The sequence below is a fragment of the Sceloporus occidentalis genome, unplaced genomic scaffold, assembly GCF_023333645.1.
Source record: "Sceloporus occidentalis isolate IW3139 unplaced genomic scaffold, rSceOcc1.0.p SCAF_9, whole genome shotgun sequence".
Classification (NCBI taxonomy): domain Eukaryota; kingdom Metazoa; phylum Chordata; class Lepidosauria; order Squamata; family Phrynosomatidae; genus Sceloporus; species Sceloporus occidentalis.
In genome coordinates, this window is record NW_028316989.1 from 45249167 (window position 1) to 45276477 (window position 27311).

The window sequence follows — 27311 nt, forward strand, 5'->3', positions numbered from 1 at the left end:
TAGCAATCCAAAACATTCCTTTTAAAACTGTTAATGAAAAGTCATGCAAAAGTAACATGTGGTGCCATGAGCAATATGTTACTACCCTTGTAACAAATAACATCAGTGAATTATTTAAACACACACACAACAACAACAAATAATGGCAATGAAATATATATATATATATATATATATATATATATGTTAAAAAGTAACTTTTAAAGCTCTACTTGAGATTGGTTGTTGATGAGATGGAAGCATTTCTAATGCTTCATATTGGAACATATAGCAATATATATTCCAGCGTTGCTGTCTTGAAAGGAGAATAGTGTTGTGCTTACAGTCTCGTTGATGTTATTTTAAAAGCAAATAATAACATTTATTAATGCTGTTCTTCTGTCTCTCTTTCACTTTTCCCCTCCCCTTTAATCCCTCTCCACATTTTGGATAACTCCAGTCTGTGGGCCAAACCTTGATCTCCGCAACAGCATCGATCAGCTCAGGGAGCTGGAGAACTGTACTGTGGTTGAAGGGTATCTCCGAATTTTGTTGATCCCCCAAGGAGAGGACTTTAGCAACTACCGCTACCCCGAACTCACAATGATCACGGACTACTTGCTGCTGTTTCGTGTGGCCGGCCTGGAGACCTTGAGTGACCTCTTCCCCAACCTCACGGTGATCCGGGGCAGGAACCTTTTCTACAATTACGCCTTGGTCATCTTTGAGATGACCAACCTCAAAGAGATTGGGCTACACAATTTGAGGAACATCACTCGGGGGGCCATCCGGATTGAGAAGAATTCGGATCTGTGTTACCTCTCTACCGTTGACTGGTCCTTGATCTTGGATGCTGTCTCTAACAACTACATCGTGGGGAATAAACCGCCGAAAGAGTGTGGAGACTTATGCCCAGGAACGGCGGAGGAGAAGCCACTCTGTGAGAAGACAGCCATTAACAACGAATACAGCTACCGCTGCTGGACTTCCAATCACTGCCAGAAAAGTAAGAACCATTGGTTAAATTGTCTCTTTCTAATGCAGTGGTTCCCAACATGTGGGTCGGGACCCCTTTGGGGGTTGAACAACCCTTTCAGAGGGGTCGCCTAAGACCATTGGAAAACACATATTTGCATGTAGCAATGAAAATAATTGTATGGTTGGGGGTCACCACAACATGGGGAACTGTATTAAAGGGTCGCGGCATTAGAAAGGTTGGGAACCACTGTTCTAATGCAACTTGCTTTAAGCTAGCAGGACATTTCTTTTTTCTGTTCTGTAATGTTGATTCAGAACTTGCACACCAGCTTTTGCCAACACAGTGCTTACCAGATGAGGTGAACTACAACTTCCATGGCCATGCTGCCTGGGGATGATGAGGGTTGTAGTCCAGAATATCTAAAAGGCACTGGGTTGAGGTAGGCTCTTGGATATTTAAAAAGAAACTGACATTTATGACTGTATGGGCCAAAACGATCTTACAGTGGATTCTATATCTGTTTACCGTCTTTCTGAAACAAAATCCAGGCAATGCCAGAAGTAAGTCTAATTTATATGTATGTTTATTGAGTTTGTATTTTGCCTTTCATTTGTGAGTATAACTAAACTATATCATGTACCCTTGGACCATTGATTGGTACCAACTTGGACTTTTACCAACTTTCCTAATTAGATTGGAAATGCTATGTTAGGATGTTTACAGAAAGAGTAGTGTGTTGTGAATGGATGGAGATCACCCAGGTAGAACCCTTCCTGAAATGATGCAACTCGAGAGGAGCATTACCAGTTCTATGTACTGAATGAGTAAATGAAGCATGTGGTGAGCAAGTGTGAGGGAAGTATTTTTGTAGATATTGAACTGAATATGGGAATATTGCAGAATTAGGGGTATCATGCATAGGAGTGTCTTTGGAAGGTAGCAGTATCTTCCTTGAATGAATCAATGATCTTTAGGAACATGTTTAGAATGTGTGAATAAGGAGTTTTAGTGGATGTTGAACTGGGATGCTGAATATGGATGTTGGAAAATTGGGGATATCTTACCTGTAGTGAAAGTAGTGGTGTCTTTCTTGAGTGTGATCACTGACATTTTCCCCAACTGTTTTTGTGGTATATGTGATGTGATATACAACTAACCACATTACCAATTGTGGTGGGTAGGAGACATTTATATGTTTTTGGTACTGACACTGATGTAGTGGAGCCAGAGCTCACAGGTTGAGCCCCAGAACATATCAATGATTAGAGGACACTGATATTATCTGTTGCCAGTACCATGGACTCCCCTGTTTCCCTCTGATTTCACTTGCAATCCCCAGAGTAAGTAGTGTAGGGATGGATTTTCCCAGGAATCATGAGTTGCTATGAATTGTTTCTTTTCTAATTTAAGGAAGTGGCTGGGTCTTGAGTTGGTAAAAAATCATCAGCTTTGTAAAAGATCTGCTCCTGGAGGGGATATGGATACACCTAGAAGTTGTATTAGATCAACCTGCACTTTTGGACCTTTTGGCAGAAGTTGATCATAGAATCTTGCTGGAGGATCTACAGATGCCTAGAGAAGTGTTTTCTCTAGGAACCTCTATGATCTCCAGCACAACTTTACGGTCAACTTTTGGTGGAGTTATGCTGGAGAACATAGAGATTCCTACAGAGAACATTTTCATCAAAACTTCAAATAATCAAATCCGCAAAAGTCAAAGCTGCAAATATGGAGGGCCAACTGAATATCATCACCATCACTGCAAGACTCCCTCTGCAAAAAGAGATATATCTTTAAGAGCCATGCTATTACAAGGGCTAATGGTAATGAATCTGGATTGGCAGAAGGAAAACTTGGCATTTAGTCATGATGTGCTTGAAGGGGATCCACTGCCCTTTCTCAGAAGGGAAAAACAAGGGAAGTATAAATGTTCAATTGTTTGAAAGGGAGCTTCCTGTTTACTTGGCTTGGTTGTTTAAGCAGAAGAGAAACAAGGAACACAACAGGAGCGCAGCAGAAAGGGAGGGAGGACAGAAAACAAATGCTTAGTGTTTGGTTTGGTAATTAACTTGGATTTCCTTACAGTCCACTTAAGCATCTCTGCCCAGTGGAACCCCCTGGAATATTTCTCAGTGCCAAGTTCATGGTTTCTGCAAGGATGTGGCATGAGGTCCCAGTGATGGAGAGGAGAAATACATTGTGATAATCCTTCCCCTCTTGAAATATGGTGTATGGTGGGTAAGGTACTGGCTGCCCCAAAACTGTAATAGCTTCTTGTCCAGATATTGTATATCCCCAGGTATCAATTTCCCTATGTGCCTCTCTTTCTCTCTGCATGAATTACAACACCCCACAATCTATCACCAATGCCAAAGGAACAATAAAAATACACAGTGGGCCCTTGTTATTCACTGGGGTTTGGTTCCAGGATACCAAAATCTGTGGATGCTCAAGTCCCATTAAATGCAGTGGCATGGTGAAATGGTGTCCCTTATATAAAATGGCAAAATCAAGGTTTGCTGTTTGAAATTTATACCTTTTAAAAATACGTTCAAGCCGTGGATGCTTGAATCCGTGGATAAAGAATCCGTGGATAAGTTGGTACACTAGAACTAATATTGATAATAAGCAACCTGTTTAGTTTGACGAATGGTTGTTCCTAGATGTGAATATTCTATTACAAGGTTGGTCTTTGTTGGGTGTCTTTTTGTTTTATATGTATATATGTATCGTAGGTGTTTTATTTTCAACGAAACAGTAAAACTATATTTAAAATAAATAAATAAGTTAACTTGTATGCTTGACAGGCACATCTTGTGACGGCCTTCCCATATGTATCTCGAATGGTATGTTGGACTACAGCTAGGTAGGCATTTGCACAGAACCAGCATGGCTGTTCTTAAATTCATAGGATTTGTAGGCTTTCTTAATTCTCCTTTTAACTGGTTGGCTGTCGCGGGAGGCAGATTATGCATTGATAGCCCCCACCTGTATATGAATCCTTTGGTCTTTGTTGCAGCCGTCCAGGAAAGGATGCTGTGTGGGTGTATTGAACGCCTCTGTTTTGGGAACACTTAGTTCTTTTTGAGCAAGCTGGTCTGTTTAATTTTGTCGCTGAGCAAAAGCTGGTTATTGCAAACAACACACACACACACACACACACACACACACAAAAGGGGTGGAGGAATTTTCTTTTGCTTTGTTCTCTTATGGAAACAGCGACAGAAATGGATGGTATAGGTAATAGCTTCGAGCAGCTCTGTAGGATGGGGATGGGGGAAAAGAAAGCCCATTTTGGTTTTGTTATTAAAAAACGACAATGATTGTACGTTCCTGCCGCCATCGCCTGTCTCTTCTTCTTCCCCACTCCCTCCACCTCCTGCTGGCTTTGAGTACTTGTATTCACGGTAGTTCCCACAGGCATTTGCTGGGTTGATCCTGCAATATTTACTCTTCGCTTTCTTCTTGGGCTGCAGGGGAGATGCCAACTGTGTTCCGCTTACATCTCCTTTTGGCAGTAGAAATGGAGAATTATGTTGCAATTCCGGATTTCCGGAAAAGTGAAGTGTTTGGATTGTTGCCAGCAGCTGCTGGGACGACGGAGTAGTTGTTCCTTTGCTCCCCCCTTTTTTCTTTCCACTCTTTGCAAAAATAGTAGGGAAGTTGTCACTGGAGAATATTCTCCTGTTGAGCTAGTTATCACGCTGCTAGCGGTGATTTAAAATGTGAATGGGATCGTCTTTACGAAGGGAAAAAAGGAACTTGTGTCGTGCTGGAGGCTGTGCACCTCGTACAAATGGCCAGTACTATGTTTGTTAAAAACCCAACAAAACTTTCAGGGTTCTTTGCACTTCACTCGTTCATAATATGGTTTGACTATATGTTGGACTATGACTCCACAGACTAGGATTCGAATCCTCACTTGGCCAGGGTAACCCACTGGGTGGCCCTGAGCAAGTTACAATCTCTCAGCCTCAGAAGATGGTAATGGCAAACCCCCACTGGAGAAAATGTTACCAAAAGAACCCTATTGTAGATTCATCTTGGACTCACCACAAGTTGGAAATGACTTGAAGGCACACAACAACAACAAAGTTCATAAGGTGGTCTTGGTGAATTGCAAGGATCAGTGGATCCTTCTGTATGCAATCAGCAACCCAAATTTGATTTGCCACTTATCCTACAGTTTTTTATACAGGGTTTTATATCCCACCTTTCTCCCACAGTCGGATTCAAGGATTCACCTACAACACCTGACATCAGTGGTTACCCATTCAAGAACTAGCCAGGCCTGATCTTGCTTAGCTTCCAAGATCAGACAGGATCTGGTGCCTTAGGATCTGGTTATTAGGCTCCATGATATGCTACCTATCAAATAAAACTACAGATGTACCTTCCGATTCGCGGGGGACCCATTCCAGACCCCTTCACGAATAGGGAAAATTCTGTAGCCTGTGACGCTGTGTCCCTCCCAGTTTGCTGTCCACAAAAGACCGAGGGACACAAACGCCAAGACCGCGAATCGGGAGGGACGACTGTAGTTGCTGAGCCAGGATGTGTATTAATATCACCATCATATATTTATTCCCAATGGGAAGCTAAGTGACTTGCCCAAGAATATGCAGTTGTTTTGTGGTACAGAAAGCATTTGGGAACCCTAGCAAGAATGCAAAATTCCTGTCCAGTGTTTCACTTGTGCGTTTTTCAGAAATTAACTTTCGAGGCAAAGCTCTTTACAGTGGCATGATGTTTTCTATGAATTTTTCCCCTTTAGATGGAAGCATGTTTCCTGCTGCTTTGGGAGTCAATGGCTCCAGCAAACAAATCAGGTGAAGAAATTAGATGACCCCCAGCATTTGCTGGTGTGTAGCAGAATTGAGAGGGCCTTGTTTTGAAGTCAGCGATGTACGTCAGCAGAAAGTCTTGCGCTGTCAGCTTTGCAGGATGGCTGAGCGAGCCGCAACCCCTCTCCCCCCCTCAACCCCCGTGGCAAAGTCTCTTGTTTTCCTCCTTCAGCCGTCAGACCATGTTCTTTGTCCTTTAGAAAATATTGAATCTATGTAAAGTATGCAGGCATGACTGGAAAAGGGAGGGGAGCCATTGCTCGCAAAATGGCCCCTTGTGCCTTCTGTTCTCAGGAATGCTGGAGAAAGCCCTTAGGGAGGGTATATAACAAGGATGCGGAAAGTGCAGCCCTTGGGGGTCCTATTTTGTTCCCCTTGAAGCCCACCAGCTTGACCCCTGGAACCTAAAATATGTATAAATATAAGAAACCAATTTGTTTGTGCACAGTTTTTCATTCCCAAACAAATGCCGCAAAGTTGCTGCAAAGCGTGGTACTTTTTGCCTTCGGAATATCCCAACATCCCCAAGTGCTCTTAAAATAGCATCTTTGAGACTTACATGAGCCTTCGTAGACTTTAGTATACCAAAGCTCATGCTGCCAACTTCTTCGTTTCAGTTGGTCCCAAAAATGCTACAAGATCTCTCTACATCTCTTATTCTGCAGACTAATGTGGCTATATCTTTGAATTCTACTCTTAAAATAGCAACCAAAAACCTTCTGAAAAATTGGCTGAAGGTTCGATGAAAGGTAAACCTGATTGCACTTGACCTACCAGTATAGTCCAAGGTGTGTTGGGGTGGCATAAAAATGTCCCCCAATCCTTGCGCAGTTGCCCACCCTAGTGTCAGAGAGACAGTTTTTAATGGATGTTAAAAATTGGTATGCAAAAAGTCGGTATAAGATGTTGGTATATAAAATAAGGCTCGGGTCCACACTGTCCGAAGGACCCTATCTCCCTGTATGAATCTGCCTACATTTTAAGATCTTTGGAGGAGAACTTTCTCTTGGCCCCACCACCATCAAAGTCATGTCTGATGAAGGCAAGGGAGAAAACCTTCACAGTGGCATCTCCCAGGTTGTGGCATTCTTTATCACATCCTTTCCTTTTGCTGGTAGCATAGACCTTTAAATTTATGTATATCATGCCAGTGTGGTGTAATGGTTTGAGCATTGGATAGAGATTCTGGAGACCAGGATTTGAATCCCCTCTCAGCCGTGGAAATCCACTGGCAAGTCGCACTCTCGCAGGTTGTTTGGTTGTGCGTCTTCAGCTCATCTCTGAGTTATGGAGACCCTAACCCCTTGGAAGAATTTGCTCAGAGGGGCTTTGCCCTTGCCTTCCTCCGAGGCCATGAGTGTGTGACTTGCCCCAAATCACCCAATGGGTTTCCATGGCCCAGCAGGGATTTTAACCTTGGTCTCCCAGTGTCCTAATCCAACACTCCAAACACGGCATAACAACCAGTTCTCAACAGGTTATATAGTATACACTAAAGAAGAATCCTGTAGTAGGTTGCACCTCATGAGGGTAATGGCAAAAGATGAACTACCACATATGCTCGACTGTAAGTCAACCTCATGTATAGGTCAAGGGCAGGTTTTGGGGCCAAAATTATGGATTTTGATATGACCCGTGGATAAGTTTGGGTAAAACTTAGCGCCATGTAACGAAGGATGTAAAGGACGAAGCAAAGGAAGACAATGGCAAAGAGCTTACAAAATTCCAGCAGGCATTACTATTTGCACTCATAGTAAAGGTTGGATAGATGAGAGAGTAGAAGGGGGTCAGTGCTTACAGGGCAGATTAAACTCTTGCCCTTCACATGGTTGTATGATTTAAAGTATGGTACTTACACTGATGCATGGATGGGTCAGTTTTTAACCTAAATTTCTAGACTTATACATGAGTATATACTTCTTCACTAACATCATTCTTCCTAATGATGCTTCACATGCTTCTCTTTGGCAAGTACAAAAGGTTTGGTTTTTGAAAAACACTGCATTAAAGCTGCATTCCTGTAAACTAAGAATGCATAGAGTATCGAGAGACACTCGCAAAGCAGTAATTTTGATTGAATCAGCTCCTCAGCCCATAATCAGGGACAACGTGTATTGTTGCCCAACCTGGCAGTTGGCTTTCCTGGCAAAAGGCGCCTTGGTTTTGTCGAGCCGGTTGCAAAAGCTTCCTCCTCCTCCTCCTCCTTTTTTCTTTCTTTTGGTAGCTTCTCTTGAAGCAGAATGCCTCTTTGAACAAGTGTGGGAAAAGAGGTTTCGACATTTGAACGTGAAAGAGCCTGTGTTCCTCCTTCCTGGACACTTTGTTAGCATTTGTCATTGATTAAATTGTCTTGGATGAATGCTACTTGGCCTTTTGATTGTGCTGGGGATTGTTTGAAAATGCTTCGCGTGCATTATCAATAATCCTTTCCACGGTGCTATAAAGTGAGTTTAAGAGGGCTTCTATGTGTCCTCTGTCTCTCTGCCTGTCTGGTGAAGGCTAGTCAAATATAATTTGGCGAGCGCCGATACCAAAGATAGTGGTTGTTCCCAAGCTGGAGAAAGGAATTGATTCCTCTCTCCTTAAAAGATTAAAATAGAGAGGGGCAAGGTAAAAATTTGGGACAAGTTCCCCAAGGATGGAAATCTTCCAGAAATGGAAAAATGGGCAATTTGGGAGGAAACTGCTGCAAATCTTGGCATCCCAAAAGTGATAAATGTTGAGGATGAAGGGATGCTTCGTTTTGGCTGGGTTGCTCCACACTTTTAGGATTGGAAGGTGGATCCAAAAGCACCTTAAAAGGGGCAGACTATATAGATCCTCTCTTCAAGGGAGGTTGAAGTGGGTTTGGGAGATGGCCAAGTGCAGTGTTCAAGTGATGTGGTGTCGAGGCCTTTTCATACAAAACCTCTTGCTTCTGTGTGGCAAGCATGAGGTCTGCGAAACCACAGCTGCTTTTTCTTTCAGTGTATTTATTTTGTTCGATGTTGATGTGTTTGTTTTTTCTTCTTTTTTCTCCTTCTATTTTTTTTTCTGTTTGTAAACCTACAAAACCCAAAACATATCCCTATGTCTTAGCTAGAACCAGCATGGCGTAGTGGTCTGAGTGCTGGATTATGACCCTATAACCAGCGTTTGATTCCCCACTTGGCCATAAAACATAACCTCGAGCAAGTCACAAGCTCTCGGCCTCAGGGGACGGCAATGGCAAACCTCCTCTGCACAAACCTTGCCAAGAAAACCCCATGATAGGGTTTGCCTTAGGGTCGCCATATGTCAGAGGCGACTCGAGGTCACACAACAACAACAGCAGCAACAACACTTCTTTAGCTGGCTGTTTAAATTGCTAACACTGGCTGTATTCATCAATGGAAGACATTATATTTCTAGATCTAATATAATGTGCTATACTGTAAATTCTAGGGTCAGTGAGTCATTTATAATCCATTTTATGCTTTCAAAACATTGTGGCCAAGCGGTAAGTACGACCAGCCCTCCTTATCCACAGATTTTTTATCCACGGATTCAAGTATCCACGGCTTGAAAATATTCCAAAAAAGTATAAATTCCAAATAGCAAACCTTGATTTTCCATTTTATATAAGGGACACCATTTTGCTGTGCCATTATATTCAGTGGGACTTGAGCATCCATGCATTTTGTTATCCATGGAGGGGTGTATGTGTCCTGGAACCAAACCCCAGCGGATCACAAGGGCCCACTGTATTGCCCCCACAGTTTGTTTTTAAGACAAATACACTGCTGCTTCTTCCCCCCAGCCCCCCCCCCCAAAAAAAAAAACAACGTATAGTAATCTTACACGCTGGCTCAGTTTCTAGTATTTCCAAATCAGGGTCTGCAGAAAAATTCTGTAATGAAAATCTGATGGAGTTGGGTGTGTTAGATCAGGAAAAGAGACAGCTAAGTTGGCTATCTTCAAATTTTTAAAGGGCTTTCATATAATAGAGTGGAGTGGATTAGTTTTCTTTTGGTCCAGATGGTACAACCAGAACCAGAAGGTTCAAATTACAAGAAAGGGGATTATAACTAAATGCTATAATAATTTCCTTACTTGTTATCTGCTGTCTCCAGAACAAAACAGATGGTCTGAGAAGGTGGACACAACTTAAGTAATTTTAAGTGGAGGCTGGATGGCCACCTTTCGGGAAAGGGTTTGATAGCCTTGGAACAGTGATTCCCAAACTTTAGTCCTCCAGGTGTTTTGGACTTCAATGCCCAGAAGCCTCAGCCAGCTTGGCCAACTGTCAGGAATTCTGGCCGCTGAAGTCCAAAACATCTGAAGGACCAAAGTTTGGGAACCACTTTCTTAGAGGTACCTTTTGGCTATGACTGTATGCCAACTGGGTTAACTTCCAGCACATCTTCATAAAATTTTTTTGGTCATTGGTCCTCACCAGTTGTGGCTGTATACTGTTAATGGGACTGGAGGTTTTGGGCATCATTCTAGTAGCCTGGTCAACAAGTGCAAAGACTTCTTTCAAGGCATATCGAATATTGATTCCGCTGTTTTAAAAACAACATTTCGCTCACTGCAAAATTAGCATTTGAATGGTCCACCATGCAAGAAAGGTAAATATGAGGTTCCCACCCATCCGCTCTATGCACACCTGAAACCTGTAAATTGTACAAACTACCAAGAGTTGTGAGTTTCTGCTGATCATACAATTTAGTGCTTAAATTCCTGAAATGCTTTGGACGCTTTCTATTAGGGGGAAGGGAGAGGGAAGAAGTAAAAAGTTGGGGAGATGGAACCCCAGAAACCGAATGGAGTCTCGTTGTTATTTGTGCCGAAAGTTGGAATTACAATCCAATTTGTTGTGTGATCCCCCCCCCCCCATTGGACAATGGCTATTCTGGTGATTTAATCCTTCATGCGGGTGTTGACATAATTTTTAGGCAGTGAGCTGTAGCGATTAGTGTCTTGGCACATGTTTGGAGAAAGCAGCTGAGGTATATAATAGGGAGGGGTGTGTCTGTTTAGGGCCTCTGTTTGCTTGTCCCCATGTAGGATTGCAAACTTTGTGGTAGACTTGGCAATATAAGTTGGGAATGTGAGAAGTGGCTTGGGGCAAGGTGGGGTAGATAGAGGGGGGGAAATGTCAGACAAATGTCAAGTGTTAACGCCAGATGAAGGCTGTGCCTTACAAATGACAAAAATCCCAGTTTAGGTTTAACACTTAAAAAACCAACAGGTTATGGACTACATACTGTATGCTCGACTCATGTATACGTCGAGAACAGGTTTTGGGGCCAAAATAAAGGATTTTGATATGAGCCGTGAATAAGTCAAGGATAAAAAGGTGATGGCACCTATATATATATATATATAGAAGAGAGAGAGAGAGCAACATTACCTACAAGCTTCCTTTATTTTAGCAGTATGATTGAATGAGTGTGTTTGTGTGTTTTGCTGGGGACATTTTGTTGATGCTATTGTTAAAACAGTTGGCATCGGGAAATGTTTACCGCTCTGCTGGAAAGCACCCAGAGATCTATGAGTAGTAGAGCCAAATCTGGCTTCTGCCCACCCCCTTAAAAAACAACAACCATGTTTGTGGATGATTTCAAGTTGCAGAAAAGGGCAATCGAAAATTATTCAAGGAACAACTCTCTTGCAAAGAGGGGTTACAATATTTTGGGACTGTTTAGCTTAGAACATAAAAGGTGAGTAAGAGGTGACATGACAAAGGTATATAGGTTTATGCGTAATTTGGAGAGAAAATAATAGGAAGAAACTTTTCTCCCTCTCCCATATTACTAGAACTATGGAATTCAGTGCTGCAAGAGGTACTGATATCTGCCAATTTACGCAGCTTTAAAATGGATTCATGAAGTATCTGTGGTTACTAGTCTGTGTAATATCTACTCCCCATAGTTCAGTGGGACTCTTCATATCAGCAAGCTGGATTTGTTCACTTGTGCATTGCCATGCCCCATATATAGGGCACAACCATCCATTTGTATTGCCGTCTGTGGGAAACCGAACCCCTGTGGATGAGAAGAGTCCACTGTACTAGAGACTTGTGCCAGATGTCTACTAAGGACATCAACACACATAAGTTTCCCTTATGCCTGTGAATGTCCTTTTTAGCACACTTACTGGGATTGGTATTCCCTTCCCCTCAAATTCCCTTCCCTAAAACTTATTGAAAAGCCCCTGAAGCCATAGCAATTCATGATTTTCAGCAATCAGGCAGGATTGCAGAAGCATATGTCTACTTAAAGCACTCAGATCTGTTGCTTCTCCAGTAAGGGGTCTCAGCACTGCTATGCTCATTTTGTGTCTGGCTTTGGTGAGGTAGCCAGACACTTCTGGCTGCTTATAGTTTCATAGAGTTGGAAGAAACCTCAAGAGCTATCCAGTCCAACCCCTTGCCATGCAGGAAGACACAATCAAAGACCCCCTAACAGATGGCCATCCACCCTCTGCTTAAAAACCTCCAAAGAAGAAGACTCCACCATCCTCCAAGGCAGCGTCTTCCACTGTTGAACAGCTCTTACCATCAGGAAGTTCTTCCCATTGTTTAGAGGCAATCTCTTTTCCTGTAGTTTGAATCCATTGCTCCATGTCCTATTCTCTGGAGCAGCAGAAAACAAGCTTGCTCCATCCTCAATATGATATCCCTTCAAATATTTATACAGGGTGATCATATCACCTCTTAACCATCTCTCCAGGCTAAACATACCCAGATCCCTAAGTCACCCCTCATAGGCCATGGTAGTTTCCAGATCTTTCACCATCTTGGTTAACCTCCTCTGGACACACTCCAGCTTGTCATCATCCTTTTTGAATTGTGGTACCCAGAACTAGACACAGTGCTATTCCAGATGAGGCCTGATCAAAGCAGAACAGAGTGGTACTATTTCTTCCCTTGATCTAGACACTATACTTCTATTGATGCAGCCTAGAATTGCATTGGCTTTTTTAGCTCCTGCATCACACTGTTGATTCACGCTTGCAAGGATGCCTGGAGGAGCAACTTTGGGGACTTTTTAGTAAATTATTGGGAAGTCATATGGTAGTTTAGATCCATATGTAGATGTATACATACCACACTGAAGGAATATTGGATTGAGACCAGTATAGGTGAATGCTCCTTTGATGGCTTGCTGGACCTCCCCACTCAAGCACTTTTCCTGGGTATGCTAGCTTTCCACTGGCAAGGCATTCATGACATGGCCAAGGAGAACATTCACACAGACCTGCAGCCCAACCTGGCACAATTCAGAACTTGATACCGCAGTTGTGTAATCTGGCCTTGTGTTTAAATGTCCTAGTCTCTACTATCTTTCCTTTTGATAAGAAGGCTTTGACCTTCGAGTAAAAATGCATTTAAGTCCAGTCCTCACCCTCCCCAGGAGAATTCATGGTGGCTTACCATGGGCTCCCACTTAAAGTTCAACATGTTCTTCACAGGTATGCCGTCCTTTTGCGGAAAGCTTAAGCAAACCGTTATTTAAGCAAAATGACCTTTTCAGTTTGAGCCATTCTCTGCTGCCCTTACCCAGCGAAGAATATTTAATTTGCAAAAGGTTTTCACGGGGCAGTCAGACATATTTTTCCCCATTTTGTTTAAATTCTGCTGTGGCTGTGTTAAAAGCTCTTCCCCCCTTAATCTCTCTGTTCACGTTGGTAACTTTTTATTATTTGCTGGTTTATGTTAAAAGAGCTGGTCAGTTTTGCAAAATGCTGTTTAACAACAAGAGGGGTGGAAAGGATGAATTAGATTCCAGAGAAACTATTCATCTTCAAGCATCTTGGAACATGTGCGCCTGGAAACAAAAAAGCATAGCATATCGACTCTGATGGCACGATCTGGGGAGCCGAAGGCGGTCTCTCCCTCCCTTCCTTCTATGAATAGAAGCCCACAATATAGGATGGCAAGAGACTGGGGTGTGTATGTGTGTCTATTGGGGGTATAGGCGGTGGGTTGACGGTCTCTTTAAGTGGGTTTATAATTGGCTAGGGATTTTTGTCGGCTTTAGTCATTCTAGCGCTGGGCGGACGATGAGCGGGGCTGTGAGATGTTGGGGGAAGAAGAGAAGCCACAAGCCCCAACCGTTAGAGGCCCTTGGATAAGGATGTGTCATCCCTAAGGAATGCATGTGAACAAAACACGCTGTGCACGCAGCCGTTGGCCCCAAACACTGATGCATTCTTAGAGCATGGCTGTGAGTCACATGGAGGCAGATGGATTGTTTCACTAAAATGGATACAGCCCCCCCCCCCCGACTCTTTTTCTTTTTCGCCGTGGAATAAAACCATCCCAACTGGGGTGTGTTCAGCCTGGTTGAAATGGATCGGCTATAATGGCTGCGGATAATTTGCATTGCTTTAAAGCGGATGATGAAGACATTAAAATAGTTGGAACATTTTCCATACCGTGGCTCAGTCGTTGGTCAACATGTCCTCTGTGGTCAAGAAGTCAGAAGACTAAGGTCCAAAACATAGCAATAATAAAACTGCAGAAATAATCCAGTTTGAGACCGCTTTAACTGCCCTGCTTGGCTCCATGCAAGGGAATTCTGTAATTTTGTGAGTAGAGGGATCTTGTTGCACCTTTGAGGCTAACTGAAATAAAGAAGTTGGCAGCATGAGCGTTCGTAGACAACTCTACTTTTTCAAATGCGCTCCTCAGAAGTCTACAAACTTGCCAACTTCTTTCTTTCAGTTAATCTCAAAGGTGCTACAAGATCTCTCTACATACTTGATCCTACGGACTCACGCGGCTATATTTTTGATTTCTATCACTTTGTAGTTTTGTGAGACATTTAGCCTTCTCTGTCGGAGAGCTCTGGCGCCGCAATAAACTACAGTTCCCAGGATTCGCAAGCAAATTTAAAGTGGTCTCAAACTGGATTATTTCGTGCTTTAGCAGGGAATTGAATCGTCATCTCCAGAGTCGTAGTCCAACGCTCAAACCACTAACTACACCATGCTGGCTCTCTGGTCCTTCCTCCATGAAGATTATCTGATCCATAGTAATGTGGTGCATGTGGTCCAAAACCAATTATTCGTTGCGTTAATTGTTTGCCCTTTCTGCCATCCAGTAATCCAGAAGAATAAAATGGCAATCTTTTGGTTCAGCTGATTTTGATAGTAAGATGTCTGGAGACCAAATGTAAATTATTTGCATAAATTGTAGGAGCCAGATGTTCTATTGAATAGGCTGCTGCGTGCTAATAGGGGAAACCGATAACAACTTAATTGATGCGATTAAATGATTAATATGAAGATGAAAAATACCACTGGGTTCTTAGTCCAGGTATCTCACTACTGGAATCAGTACTATACCACCGTGAATAGATCTAGTGATTTAATATGTAATGGGAATGCCTTTTCAGAGAAGTTAAAGTTAGGGTTTTTAAAAAGGCCTTCTAGCCTAGAGGCTTTGATTCTTTCAATATTTAAAGTAAGATAGCTTATTAATAATGTGCCAGAATAATTGGGCCTTGGGAAATGACAGAGGCAGAAAAAATATTAATAGAGTGAGGACAAGGAAGGATTATGGCACGATTATATCAAGTTTTATTGGAAATGAATCAAAATGAGGATGACGGATTCAAGGAACACTGGCATAGAAGCAGGGGCAATACTTTTTATAGGAAGTACTGTCTTTGCCCAAAATGAAATGTAGTACAAAACACAGATAAGAAACTACAGCCCCAACCAGAGCAGTCCCATTGAATCAGTGTGAATTTGGTAAGTCAACATTTATGTAGGTTTCATTGATAGCATAGGTCTACTCCAACAGGGACAATAGGATTTAGGTCAATGTACTTTGGTTGCAAGATAGTACAGCTGGCTCTTGGTGTCTGTGGGGATCCATTCTGGACCCTGCACAGATAAGAAAAAATGTGGTATCTCATCCCATTGATCTCAATGGCAGTGCAACTTGTGTGCAGCTGCTAGTGTGCACAGCCCATTGAGAGAAATGGGGTTTGCTGTCCATGGATACTCAGATCCATGACAAGCCCATGGATGGTGAGACGCCACTGTTATTATTATTATACAAGGTACATATATCTTAGTGTTATAATAGCCACAAAGGAAATAATTTTAACTTTTTGTTGGGAATTGTTGACAGTACATTTCAAGTGACAGGGCATATCGCTAGAGGCAAAAGTCATTGGACAACTGTTGGGAAATGATGCAGCATTAAAACGAAGAGTGTGGATTATTTGAAAAACCATAGTGCCCTATATGAGACAACCTATAGTCAAAGATCTTTAGGGTCTTTCTTTCAGCTCCACCACCATCCCAGACCCATTTGGTTAGGACACAAGAGAGATCCTTCTCCATGACTACTCCCAAGTTATGAAATTTCCTTTACAGGAGATGTAACCATTGAATGAACTTGGGTTGAGGTGATGAGGAACTAGAGCTGATTTCATGGTGTTCTTGATAAATACAGGATTGCACCATCAAGTAGCTGTTCATGTCCTAGGAGACGATTTTATCCTGAACGCCTTCTTCTCTCAGGGATTGTTCAAATTGTATTGAGTGTTGTCAGTCTTATTTATATTAAAAAGTGTTTAGCAGCCAGCCTGTTTTATTTGCCTTGTAGGAGCAAAACAAGACATGAATTTGACACCATCTATGTACATACATCTTTCCCTGTCCCACCCGTAGGTAATAGAAAGCGCTGTTTGTGGGTTTGTTCATTGTTGGTGTACTGGCGTTGCTGCTACACTGCAGTACATGTCTATAGTGCTGCTCTATAAATAGATGGGTTTGAAGCATCAGTTATGTGCAAGATTGATGAGGTTTGGCTGGGATAGATTGAAACAGAGCTTCTAGCTCACATCCAAAGCCGCTGAGTCTTGGCTGGTCTTTCAGCATATTGACCAGTCTTGGTCTTGGATTACTCTCCTTCCAACCCTTTTCCTTCTTTTTTTAAGCATGACATGTTTTTAAGCATTTTCCAGTTCCCAAGTCAGTTTTCCCACTTGTAAAATTGACTCAGCTCAATAACCCATTCCATAACTGTGCTTGGTGTTTTCATATATCCTAGCTTTAGACTTTTGGACTCACGGAGAGGAAGCAGATACAGCTCTTGGCTTTCCAGAATGTGCAAGAATTACCTGGTTTAATCCCAGAGGCAAAAGGGGAACCAGTTAGACAAGGACTGAGCACTCCTGTTCAGCAAGCCAGTTTTGAAGACGATATCTCATAACTCCATGGCACAGATGCAAACTCTAGTAACCCTCTTGGTTTGGTTCAGAGCAGCTAGTGTGGTTCCCCATGATTTTTTGGCTGTCCCGGCCTTTTGGACTCCTTGCAGTTTGTCGGAGAACAGTGCTGGGTTACTAGTGAATGGGAGAATCCTTTCTCTCTTTCTCCCTCTCTCTCACGGCTTAGTTTCCCCTAAAATTAGTTGCATTTTGCTTGGCTTGTAGCCGTGACATGCTACAAGAGAACAGCTATCCTATAGAAGATGTGTGAGTCACTCAGCCAGATGGCCTTGTGCTACACTGTGCGTGGAGGAACTAAATGTATAAGTCTGTTTTTGGGTTGTTTACAACTTCGGTGTCCTGAATTGATCAGTTCGGAGCTGCTGTTTGAAAGCCTAACTATAGTCCCTTGTGCAGAAATTGTGCGTGGAAATGTCATGCTGGCTTTTCTGCACTTTTGTAACCTGTACATTGCAGTCAGGCAGTATTTTGGAGAGGGGGAACATGGTCCAAGGCAGTACCAGTTGTTGTTAACTGCTATCAAAATTGACTTTGACTTCTGGAAGCTCTATGAATGAGAGACCTTTTAAGTCACCCTTCTGTGATCTTTCAGACTCAGGACCATGGCTTCCCTGATTGAGTCTCTCCATTGGAAATGCAGCCTTCCTCTTTTCTTATTGCTTTCCACTTTAACAAACATCATTTTATTTTCTAGCGAGTCATGTGTACCAGTATATAGTGGCATTCTTGATGCCTGTCTGTTCCAATATTGTTTGATTCTGTTCTTGAAAATCCCCCATGAAATTCTGCATTATGCTTAAAAATCCAAGAGTCCTATGGCACCTTAAAATACTAACGATCTTGTGCACCAGAGAATATGGTATGTCTGAGGCCACCCAATGGGTTTCTGTGGCTGAGTGGTGTCCTAAAGAGTGGTTTGAGTGTTGGACTGGGATTCTTGAGACCAGGGTTCAAATCCCCTTTCAGCTGTGCAAACCCACTGGGTGTCCTTGGGCAAGTCACAATCTCTCATCCTCAGAAGAAGGAGAAGAACAGTCATCCCTGGATGCATTTTGGAAGATGTTTTCAAGGCGGTCACCGGAATATTTTTGTTTAATGTGAAGTTGAAGGCTTTCATGGCCAGCATAAGTAGATTTTTGTAGTTTTTGTGTGCTATGTGGCCATGTTCTAGAAGAGTTTATTCCTGACATTTCAACTGCATCTGTGGCTGGCATCTTCAGAGGCTGTGGCTGGCATCTGTGGCTGGCATCTTTCTCAGAAGATGCTAACCACAGATGCAGGCGAAACGTCAGGAATAAGCTCTTCTAGGACATGGCCACATAGCCCGAAAAACCCTAAAAAACCCCTATTTTTGTTTACTTTTTCAAGGCTTTCCTCATTGGGTTTCTTCCATTTTCTTCTTTCAGTGCAAGGTTGCAGAAATGTTGACTTATTTCTCAGGCGCTGACCCAGCAATCATGAACAATAAGTGGCTCTTGCTTTGTTTTTTTCCTGGAAATGGGAGTGTCAGAGGTGAAGGTTCTCTAACCGGGTGAATCAAGTGGTAGCTTGAGTCCTGTCCTCTGGCAGACTGACTCACCTGTAAGGAATTGTGACTCATCCTGGGGGAGCGGCCGATTCTCAGCCATTCTGCACTCCCATTTTAATATGAAGAATGGAGTGGATGGTCTCTCTTCCCATAAAGCTTGTAAGAACCTGCCCACCAAAGCTTGGACCATGTACAGAGTGGCTAAAACCTTAACCCATGGGACTGTGGGCCACTTGAAGTTGGATAGCAGCCCCATTTCCTTTGGCTACAGTGCTGAATTCGATAGTGTCTCAAGAAGATTTTGTTCCAAGACTGTGGGATGTGATTCCTTCCCCCCGGACTTGCAAACAGAAATTCTATCATGCCTTCTTTGTGACTTGATCAACATGAGTTGAATATTTCTCCATACATTCCTATCATCTGTGTGTTGCTGTCTGCAGGTCTGCTTTTCCTGCTTTTCCAAGACAACCGGATTTATGATAAGGGAATGGTCATACCTCAGAAGTAGAGCAAGAGATCTGTAGGCAGAACTTGTCTGGAAAGCCTGTCTGCTCCAACCCCCAAAATATGTAATACAATATGTTGAAGGTCTTGAAACGGAAAGTTTCTGGATTTGCAACAATGGCTGTATGCATGAGTAGTGAGCATTTCGGCAAGACTCAGAAAGAGTGTGCATGGTTGCAAAAAGATAACCGCAAATTAAACGTTTTCTGCACTGATGGGTTTCTGGGAAATTTGAAGCTCCAGGACTTGTCCTATTGTGGGAGGACACAATGAGAGTGTCTTTTGGCTCTTTTACCTTTGTATTTATTAAGCCTCCCTGTAAACCAGGGATCTTTCTGCTAACCATTCGTACAATTTTCAGCCAGTGTTTTTATAGCCTAAAGCTTCTCAAATTATCTGAGGTGATGGACTTGCATTTTCTCCCCAATGTGTCAGGGGACAGTCCTATATTTGTGCCATAGTATTATTGTATGTGCTTTCTGTCCTGGAAACTTGCTGCGGATTAGCACCGGTCCACGGAGTACCACTTGGAGTAGCATTGTTATAAAACCATCATGTTTGTTTATTTATAATGCTCAAAGTAGTTTGTATAATTTCTTGAGGGGTTTTTTTTTACAAGATGCATCACAGGAAATAAACAACAATTAATCTGCTTTAATATGGAACAACATGGTAAATAATTAATGGGCCGATAATTTATTAATTAAAATTGTTAATTGCTTTTGTGCCCACCGAGGCTCCCAAAGCAATGTACAGTAAAATGTCTTTAACATTTAAAGCAGATTAAAACTGATTTTAAATACCCAAGGCCAGATGTAATAATACACTTTTGATATTTAGCTCAACAAGGATGGAGCCATCCCTTGGATGGGAATTTTCTTTCAAAGGCATACAGACCTGATGGTTTCATTGCGCATGTGCATATGGCCAGCTATCAACTGAAAACTCACTGAAACATGTCTCATCAAACTATAAATCCCAGGATTCCATAGGATGCAGTCGTGACAGTTAAGGTGGGATCATAGTGCTAGTGAGAGAAGCAACAAATACAGTAGTTGTAAATATCTGTAAGCCAGATACTCTGCAGTGGCATTTCCAAAAGATGACCTTCTGTGGCTGGTCTCCTTTGTCGCTGTTGAAATCTTGTTCTTTGGCTATGAGAAAGTTGTTTCATCAGATAGGATAATCTCAGACTCACAGTTGTCAACACCTAAAGTCACAGGGACCAACAATGCCACATTCCTTTCTGGCACCGTGGAAAAAGGCAAGGGTGCCATTGCAGAAGGTATGTTAGCTCCTTGTCTGGAATGCCATGCTATTTAGAGTTGTTGAAAGGCTGGGGATCCTAAATAGATTGGAGGGCACTTGCTTGTCACTTAATGGGAGTAAGGTTGTTACTTGGTCTGTGACCTGTCTGATCTTTTACTTCTCAGTGGCAGTGTGTTGTCCTTCTTGTCTCAAATTGTGCAGTCTGCTCAGTCTGCTTGTAGAAAATACACTTGTCCCTCCACATTTGCTAGGGTTAGGAGCACAAGACCTTCTGTGAATGTGAAAAAACTGCAAATACAGTTGGCCCTTCTTATACACGGATTTTTATACACGGATTCAAACATCCACGGTTTGAAAATGTTCAAAAAAGTATAAATTTCAAATATCAAACCTTGATTTTCCATTTTTTTTATAAGGGACACCATTTTGCTATGTCATTATATTTAATGGGAATTGAGCATCCACGGATTTTGCTATCCATGGGGGATCTTGGAACCAAATCCCAGCGGATAACAAGGGTCCACTGTACCAAAAACACTGTTTTTATCTGAGAGAACACTTTTGTAGGAATCTCTAGGTCCTCCAGTGCAACTCTGCGGTCAGCATCTGTTGGACATTGACCATAGAATTGCGTTGGAGGAGCTACAAATGCCAGGTGGAGTGTTCTCTCTAGGAATCTCTAGGTCCTTCAGTGCAACTTTTGGTGAAAGTTAAAGACCAACTCTATGATTCCTATGGTCAGACACGACTTGACAACATGGCAGGGGGGTTGAACTTGATGGTCCTTGGGATCTCTTTCAACTCTATGGCCTGTTACAGACTGCCAAAATAAAGCTGCTTCGGGTCTCTTTGGAGGTATGCTGTTTAAATGATGCATGCATCCGAAGAATCCAGAAGCTGCACCAAAGCTGCACTCCAGTGCTTAGGAATGGAGTGTGGCTTTGGCGCGACTTCTGGACTCTTAGGACCCATGCATCATTTAAATAGCATACCTCCAAAGAGATCCGAAGCAGCTTTATTTTGGCAGTCTGTAACAGGCCATTTTGAGACTGAGTTTTAAAAAAAGATTGCTCTGGTTATGGGTGTTTCTTGCCTTTCTAGGTCTGGCTGCCTTTTGTTGCAGTGCCTGCTTCAGCTACTGCTGCCTGCATGCCTGCCTGCAGTGTTTTGTGTGCAGAGATTTGCTGGGGGTGTGCGTGCGCAGCTACACTACCGTCATCTGCCACAGACACCCAAACAAAGACGCAGCAGCAATAGCCTGGCTGATGGCGGTAGGAGGTGAGGCGCTCATGAATTCACAGCAAAGCTTACTGCGATTTCAGGTCACTCTGCCTTTTCTGTCGGGCGAACGTGAGCTGCTGTGTCGCATTTGCTGATGCGGAGGATTCAGCAGCACAAAGCCAGCTTCTTCCTTCTCTTGTGTGTGCACTAATCAAAACCTGCACATGTTTTAAAAACCTGTTTGTGCAACTTAGATCTAATAGGACACATCCTCGCTCTTGAAAACAAGAGTTTTGCCTTGTCCATCTGGGTAACATGAATTTTTATTGTGCATTAAGATGGTTGTAGCTTTTGGAGGGCTCAGGGGTGGTGTGCGTCAGTAATGAAAACGGGTTCCTATTCTTAAGAAAGCTTTTTGCTTCCTCCTTTAGAAGAGGCACTCCCTCCACCCCCAGCTTTGAGCATTTTCAATAAGGGTTCATAGTGGGTGTGTTGCCCTGTGTTTGAAATTTCAACTTGGCTTTCCTTCTCAGATAATGGAGTGTGATCCCTTGGTGATGGTGAAACCCCCCACTCCACCCAATTTACTTTCAATGACCTGTTGCAGATAACCCCTTTCTTGTCTGGTGTTAATCTATAACTTCAACTCTCCCTCACCTTCTTCCCTTTTGGAATGTGGGCTTGGTGTTTTGTGTGTGTGTGTGTGTGTGTGTGTGTGTGTGTGTGTGTGTGTCCATACACACAATCCCAAGCCTCTGACACCAAGGATCTTATGCATTTCAGCTACTCATAACTGCATATCGGCATGTCCTGGATTGTTTCTACACAATTAAAGCATTTGTAATTCCATTTTAAGCACCATGGTTAGTTCTGTAGAATGCTGGGATTTGCAGTTTAGGGAGAAGTGCTGTCTTTAGAGAGATCCAGCATGGCATAGTGGTTTGAGTGTTGGACTATGAATCTGGAGACCAGGATTCGAGTCTCCACTTGGCCATAAAACCCACATGGGCAAGTCACATACTCTTAGGCCATGGCAAACCTCCTCTGAACAAATCTTGCTGGGAAATTAGTGTACTTGAAGGCACACGACAACAACAATACTGATTATTGTGGTTGAGGCTCATGGCTGCTGTGGATGCTCCTAGTAGCATAATGGCATGTGATGTATTACTGGCATTTCTTTGTCTAGGGTTCACAACCTTTGGTCCTCAGATCCCAGAAGCCTCCGCCAGCCTGGGCAGCTGTCAGAAATTATGGGAACTGAAGTCCAAAACACCTGGAAGACTAAAGGTTGGGAACCACCGGTCTAGGAAATTGAAAAGTTGGGCCTTGGCTGGTACTTGTCCCAGGAGATGTGCTTATGGGGAAAATGCTGGCCATCATTGCACCGATTCAATTACAGGATCATTTGGTCTTCTAGAATCACTGCTCTTTTCATTAGGAGTATATATTTGGGGCTAGTTGCAAAAGCAGTCAGGCAGAGAAGCTTGTGTGCTGGGGAACGCTGCCACAACCAGCCCTTTTTCTGGCACTTCAATTTTCCTCTATCTTAATGAAGCACAAAGGTTAGTTTACATAGTAAAAAATATCATTATTGGAGTTGTGGCTTTGTGCCCAAGTTGGCTTTTTCTTTTTTTTAAAGGCACACACAGTGAACATGAAATTCTTCAAGTGGCATCATAATGGTCTTTCTAAAGGACTTTCTCATTTTAAAAACGTGCTTAACATTATGAGCAGTAATCATCTTTATTTACTAGAGAATGCCTGTGGCTCGACGGTTTGTGTACATAACAACAACACAGCTTCATATACCCCCGTTTTTCTTCCCATGGAGTTCAGTAGGATGTACTCCCTAGGAAATGCATATAGGATTGTGGTTTACAACTCTTGAGGAACATTGTGCATTGTGAGTGAAGTACATTCAGTCCGTCTCAAAGTACATCCAGTCTTGCTTGATGGGGGTAATGTTGGATAGGGAGGCGAAGCAAATCTGTGTGACTCATCAGAACCCAATGGGAAGGTCTTTGTTTCTCTGATGCTTTCAAGAATGAACAATCAATGGATTTGCCCCTTTCATTAATTAGTGGGTTGTGCATTCTTGGATTTTCCTGTCTTCACCTGTTGGAAAGTTTTCAGCCTTCTCTAATGTTTGTTGTTGTTAGCTGCCGTCAAGTGGACCTCCATTCATGGCAACCCTATGGATGAGACATCTCCAAGATTCCCTGTCCTTAGGTCCTGCAGGCTCATGCATGTGTCCTCCATACTTGAGTCTACCATCCTAACATGCGGTATTATTTTTCTGCTGTCCTCCACCTTTCCTGGCATCATTGTCTTTTCTTACGACTCATCTTTCCTCATGATGTGGCCAAAATACGTTTTGTTTAGTCATCTTGGCTTCCAGAAAGAGTTCAGGCTTGAAGTTCCTTGATGGATTTGGTTTTTGGGTGGGGAGTAGAATGAGGTGGGACAGGACAGAATTCAGAGTATCTTAACTTCGGAGACCCAACATAGCTTGGGGTCCATCCTACTGAAAAGCTGTATCTCACTGTATGATCCTGCCCAAACTTTAGGGCAGTGATGGCAAATGTTTTAGAGACCAAGTGCCCAAACTGCAACCCCAAACCCATTTATTTATTGCAAAATGCCATGTCCCTCTGGTTTTCTAGTAACAAACTCTGTGCTGGGACGATGGCACATGTGCTCACAGAGATGGCTCTGAGTGCCACCTCTGGCACATGTGCCAGAGGTTTGCCATCACTGCTTTAGGGTCTGAGCGGAAGGACTTTCTCTCTGAAGATTATCAGATGGGGGGGGGGGGCGAAAGACAGGAGTGAAGCGGATCACTCCCATCCTTATAATGTGATTGTGCGAAAAATATCACAAATGTTGTGCTTATCCCATCATGATCCTGTCAATGAAGTGGATATTGTTGCATATCCAGGGATCCTGCCCTTGACATGCAACAATATACAGTGGGTCCTTGGTATCTGCTGTGGTTTGGTTCCAGGAACCTCTGTGGATACCAAAATCCATGGATGTTCAAGTTCCATTAAATACAGTGGCATGTTAAAATGGGGTTCCTTATATAAAATGGGAAAATCAAGGTTTGATTTTTGGAATTTATATATTTTTAAAATACTTTCAAGCCTCGGATGCTTGAACCAGATAATCAAGAATCCATGGATATGGAGGGCTGTATTCACTGATTTTTTAGATCTTGTCTTAAATTGGGTGAAAATTACCTTGGATCTTGCGCTGGTGAAAAGGTGAGAAATAAAAATAATAGCGCAGCTTCCTTGGTTTCCTATCTGTGACAGTTTTAGTTTATGCTTCATAAGACTTGTTAAATGTTTCCCGTTATTTTCTCGTAATTGGCCTGTTTTGACAGTGCTTTGCTGCTCAAACATTACTCCAGCTGTACTACATTGAGCACATCCAGTCATGCTTGGCTTTGAATCTCCTTCCGCGTAAGAAAAACAGTTCAGACAAAGGCCTCGGACATTTGGTATGTTACGTTTGTTTAGCTGGCGGAGTGTTTTGACATTTTCTGTTGCTTTAGTCTCCCTTGCAGGATTGTTGTAATGCTGGAACACAGCTCTGAACTCCAGGAAGAATGTGAAAGGCAAACATTTAATTTCTATCCTTTCCTTCCTTTTCCTCCAAGGTATTAAATATTCCTGAACTGTTCCCACATAACAAATTACTCCTGTGGAGTTTGGAATGAATAGATATTTAATTTGCATCTGTACTACCCGCCCTCCTGCCCTCTGCCTACACCTTTTTCAATGCATGATGATTAGCTTCTTTTAGTTAACTTAAGAGGCTTCTAATTAAATATGGCTTTTATTATAGGGATGTTAACTCCCTCCCTCCGCATGAACGGGGGAAGATACTACTCCTAAGTAGAGATGTGTCATAAGAAAATTATTATTTTCGCTAATTTTAGAGCATGGGAATGATAGTTTTTACTCAGGTATCGGACTCTCCCATTTAAAAGAAGAGCACCGCGTAAAGCTGTAAGATGTTTCAAGGACCCAAGGAAGAATGATCAGGTGTTGGTCCCCATTAGACATGCTCCGAAATTATAATTTATATGCCCAGGATCGTAGTAGGTGATCCTGTAGTAGGATCGTGGTAGTTCCTGTAAGGCGCCGTCAGGAGTCTTTCCATTGGATTATATTGCATGTATAAGTCCAGCATCCTATCCTACTTTTCTAAGCACAAAATAAGCATTTCTCATTCGATGGGCAAAACATAGTATTATATTGCACATGTGCTTCCGTTTTCTGTCTGCTTGCTACTCCTATTTATTTTGTTATACAGGCAGCAGGTGTAATTATTGCTATTGCTATTTAGAGTAGAGCATTTAATGTGGATCCCACCGTGTGGAATACTATTTTCTCCAAGAAGTTGTAGTTTTTACATGCACATTGGAATTATACCTGTTTTCCTGTGTATTCCAGCCTAACACCTATTAATAACAGCGGAGTTCATATCACGGTGTCATTGACACAAAGTGACTTGAAAATGTGAAGTCGAAGGCTTTCATGGCCGGTGTCCTTACTTTTTTGGTAGGTTTTTGTGGTACCCCACATTCTCTGACGATGCCAGCCACAGATGCAGGCGAAACATCAGGAATAAACTATGGTCTTGAAAATATTACAGGAGTAGACCTTATCTTTCTTTTTTCCATTGTGTAACCTTGTGTCATTTGCTGCATGCAGTTCCACTTGAACATTTGCATGGCTTTTTCATATATCACTAACTTGAATATCAAAGAAGAAGGGGAAAAATGCTTACCCTAGGTGAAAATGAGGTGGATCAAAAGCTTGTGATTTGCACATGACAACTTGTTTCATTTGGTTCATTAAATAAATTGGAGGCTAATGGGGGATGAGTAGTTATTGTAGGATAACTGCATGAAAAGGCCCAAAGGAAGAAAGGAAGCAGTTTGAGCTTGGTGTTCTTTTGTGCAGAATTGGCAGCCAAATGGGTCTCTGAGAATAGAGAAATGGATATACGTGGAGTACTTCACTCCTTGAGGAGGTCTCCAGTGTAGTGGCTCAAGCACATGGGTTAGGGGATACTTAACCCTTTTTAAAAATCCTTTGCACACCAAAACAGGCAATGGTGCACCCACACTGTACATTCAAAGCAGTATGATACCACTCTGATTGCCATGGGTCTGAACATGTTATAGAATACTGGGATTTGTAGTTTCATGATGTATTTGGATTTCTCTGTGGAAGAGCTCTGATTCACAACCCCCAGGTTTCTATAGGAGGGACCCATGGCAATATCAAACTGTTAACACTTCTGAAGTGTGGCTACACCAAAGTGTAAGAGGCAAGAGTAGGAGCAAAGATGGAAAAATAGTTGATTATGCTCGGGAAGCAAAGCACCATTATTCTGAATACTTGGTGGATGGCCTCTGTTACTTTTTGGGTTGCTAGTTGTTGTTGGTGTGTGCCTTCAAGTTGTTTCTGACTTATGGCGACCCTATAATGCATTTTTTCTTGTTCAGAGGAAGCTTGCCACAGCCTTTGGCGAGGCTGAGAGAGTGTGACTTGCCTAAGGTCACCCAATGGGTTTCATGGCTGAAAAAGTCAAAGTTTCCTTTAATTTTATTCTTATTAGTTAACAGAATAAGTCTATCATCAAATACTTCTGTCTCAGAAATTTCAGTCCTTGACCCAGTCCTATACCAGCTTGTTGTTATTCTTTTCCTCTTGATTTTACAGGTATAAAACAGCGTTCCAGAGCATTCTAGC

The 27311-nt window shown here is 42.5% G+C and overlaps 1 protein-coding gene across 1 annotated transcript in view; it reads left to right on the top strand.

Annotated features, from left to right (window-relative positions):
* Positions 1-27311, top strand: part of IGF1R (insulin like growth factor 1 receptor) — a 136743-nt gene that overhangs the window by 18086 nt on the left and 91346 nt on the right. The window contains exon 2 of the mRNA XM_089539181.1: positions 440-985. Within this exon, the coding sequence (XP_089395307.1) occupies positions 440-985 (546 nt within the window). The remainder of the gene's footprint in view (positions 1-439; positions 986-27311) is intronic.